The sequence below is a fragment of the Passer montanus genome, unplaced genomic scaffold (assembly GCF_014805655.1).
Source record: "Passer montanus isolate IOZ18808 unplaced genomic scaffold, ASM1480565v1 scaffold112, whole genome shotgun sequence".
NCBI lineage: Eukaryota > Metazoa > Chordata > Aves > Passeriformes > Passeridae > Passer > Passer montanus.
In genome coordinates this window covers 158905-162059 of record NW_024357836.1, presented here as the reverse complement: position 1 = coordinate 162059, position 3155 = coordinate 158905, and the positions used below count along the sequence as shown (strand labels likewise).

Here is a 3155-nt window from a genome sequence, read left to right as displayed (position 1 = left end):
TCCTCGCCCCCCAAATCCCCGTCCCCAAATCCCCGTCCCCAAATCCTCGCCCCCCAAATCCCCGTCCCCAAATCCCCGCCCCCAAATCCCCAAATCCCCAAACCCCCGTCCCCAAATCCCCCTCGGAGGCAGCACAGCGTCACGCCCCGGTGTGACAGGGCGGTTTAATGGGGCGGGGGCGCGGCCGGGGCTCACAGGGGCTGCACGGCCACCGGGTAGAGCAGGGACAGGTGGCGGGCGCCGCGCACGGGCAGCGCCCGCGCCGTGTAGTGCCCCACGGCCGCCGGTACCGACGGGAAGGCGGCCCCGGCCCGGCCCAGCGTGAAGTGCTGCTCCCGGGTCCGCGTCAGCTTCACGTGCACGAAACCCTGGCTGCTCCTGCGGGACCGGCGGGAAATGAGGCACGGGAACGGAACGGAACGGGAACGGGAACGGGGACGGGGATGGGAACGGGGATGGGAACGGGAACGAGGACGGGAACGGAACGGGAACGGGGATGGGAACGGGAACAGGGATGGGAACGGGGGTGGGAAGGGGAACGGAACGGGGATGGGAACGGGGATGGGAACCGGAACGGGGAAGGGAATGGGGATGGGGATGGGAACGGGGACGAGGACGAGAACGGGATAATGGAATGGGATGGGATGGGATGGGATGGGATGGGATGGGATGGGATGGGATGGGATGGGATGGGATGGGGATTGGGATTGGGATAAGGTGCGGATCTGGACAGGGATGAGGATGGGGACAGGGATGAGGAGCAGGGTGGAGGCTGGGACAGGGAGGGGGACACGGATAGGGATGGGGATGGGGATGAGGACTGGGGTGGAGATTGGGGCACAGATGAGGACAGCAGTGGGGACGAGGACAGGGATGGGGACCCCATCCAGAGCAGGGGCAGGGGTGGCACTACCCCAGTGAGGGATCCCGGTCACCTCCAGCCTGTGCCATGCATGGGGACACGCCAGCACATCCCCACGGCTGCTGGGACAGGAGCCCCTGGACCCAGCCCGTGCTCCCAGCCTGGCACGGCCCCTGGCAGGGTGTGCCCGCGTCCCCACGCTCACCTGAGGGACAGCGAGTAGTCGTCGGGGCTGGTCTCGCAGTCGCGCACCAGGAAGCTGCCCTCGCGGCACAGCGCCAGCAGCGTCTCGGCGCCCGCCCGCCCGATGGGGCCGTGGTACCAGCTGGGCACAGCGGGGTCACCGGGGTGCCCCTGTGCCACGGGCACCCAGCCACGCCACGGGGCACCCAGCCATGCCATGGGGCACCCCCTGTGCCACAGGGCACCCAGCCACGCCACGGGGCACCCAACCATGCCATGGGGCACCCCCTGTGCCACAGGGAACCCTGCCATGCCATGGGGCACCCCCTGTGCCACGGGGCACCCAGCCACGCCACGGGGCACCCAGCCATGCCATGGGGCACCCCCTGCACCACGGGGAACCCTGCCATGCCATGGGGGACCCAACCCCGCCATGGGGCACCTAAATATCCTATGGGGCATCCAACCATGCCATGGGGCACCCAGCCATGCCATGGGGCACCCAGCCACCCCATGGGGCACCCAGCCATGCCATGGGGAACCCAATCATGTCATGGGGCACCCAAGCATGCCATGGGGCACCTACACATCCTATGGGGTACCCAACCCTGCCATGGGGCACCCAACCATTCCATGGGGCACCCAACCATCCTGTGAGGCACCCAACCATGCCACAGGGCATCCAACCCCACCATGGGGAATCCAACCCTGCCATGGGGCACCCAACCCCACCATGGGGCACCCAACCATCCTGTGAGGCACCCAACCGTGCCACAGGGCATCCAACCCCGCCATGGGGAACCCAACCCTGCCATGGGGTACCTAACCCCACCATGGGGCACCCAACCATCCTGTGGGGCACCCAACCCTGCCATGGGGCACCCAGCCCCATGGGCATTCACGCAGGACACTGTGCACTCCACAACCCCTGGGGACCCATCCCTGTCCAAGGGCCCACTGGGCCACACCAAGGGACACCCCTGACCCCACAGGGACCCACCCTGGGGGACCTTCTCCCCGCAGGTGTGCCCGGCATGCTGGTGCCACCCCAGGGACGCCCCCAGACTCACGCCTGCTTCTCGAGGGGCAGCGAGGTGTCCACGTGCCGGGGGCTGGGGGGGCAGGCGGGCCGGGGGCCGCGGGGGGAGCGCGGCAGCGGCCGGGACAGGCCGGGGGAGCGCTCGGGGCTCTCGAACTGCACTGCGGGGACAAAGGGGCGTCACCCGCCCCGCCCGCGCTGCCGCCAAAGGACAGTCCCACAGGTGGCCCTGCCCTGCCCTGGTGTCCCGTTGCCGCGGCCAGCAGGGCTCCGGGGGGTACCCACGGGGGGCTCAGGGGGTTGGGGTGGCACTGGGGGACATTGGGGACCCCGGGATGCTGGGGGATGCTGAGGCCCAGGACTGACCCCGCGGGATGTGGGGTTGGGGGACCCTGGGGTGGTCCCCACAAGGAGGGGGGAGCCAGGAGCGGCACCCAGGGCAGCTGTGCCCGCCCGAGGTGGCACCGGGGACGCCGTCACCTGCGAACGCCCGTGAGATGTGGTCCTTCTTCCACTCCCAGGGCTGGTCGTACTCGTCGGCCGGGCGCTCGTCGTCGCGGGGGAGGCGGCTCTCGCGGGCCGGGGGTCCCCCCGGGCCGTCCCCGGCCGTGTCCCACTCCTCGGAGGGGGTGTCGTAGAGTTGGGGACCCCGGCGCGGCCGCACCCGCCGGCCCTCGCCCTGCCGCGGGCACCCTGGCGACGGGGAAGGGGGCGGTGGGAGGCGCCCGGGACCCCCGCGGGGGTGCCGGGGGTGCCCCGGGGTGTCACCACCCACCTGTGACCTCCTCGTCGCAGCCGCCCTCGGGCGCGGGGTCCTGCTCCCCCTCGAAGGGCTCCGAGTACTCGCTCTCACCTGGGCCCTGCCGGGGCGGCTCCGGGTGGGACGGGACCCCCGCTGCCCCCCCTGCAGCCCCCGGGCCCTGGGTGCCCCCACGGGACCCTTCGGGCTCCCACAGCCCCCACACGGGTGTCGCCAGCCCCGTCCCCACTCCCGCCCACCCGGTCCCTTTGTCCCCCAGCCCCTGTCCCCTTCCCCCTCTCCCGGTGCCTCCACCGTGCCCGGCCGCCCCG

At 71.4% G+C, this 3155-nt stretch overlaps 1 protein-coding gene across 1 annotated transcript; it reads right to left on the bottom strand.

Annotated features, from left to right (window-relative positions):
• Positions 1-155: 155 nt before the first annotated feature.
• SHD (Src homology 2 domain containing transforming protein D) lies at positions 156-3154 on the bottom strand (the record flags this gene model as incomplete). The annotated part of the gene is made up of 5 exons (XM_039733309.1): positions 156-378; positions 1068-1187; positions 2116-2245; positions 2565-2777; positions 2860-3154. Coding segments are annotated over 5 exons (945 nt in total), but the record flags the coding sequence as incomplete, so codon positions are not given.
• Between the last annotated feature and the right edge of the window lies 1 nt (position 3155).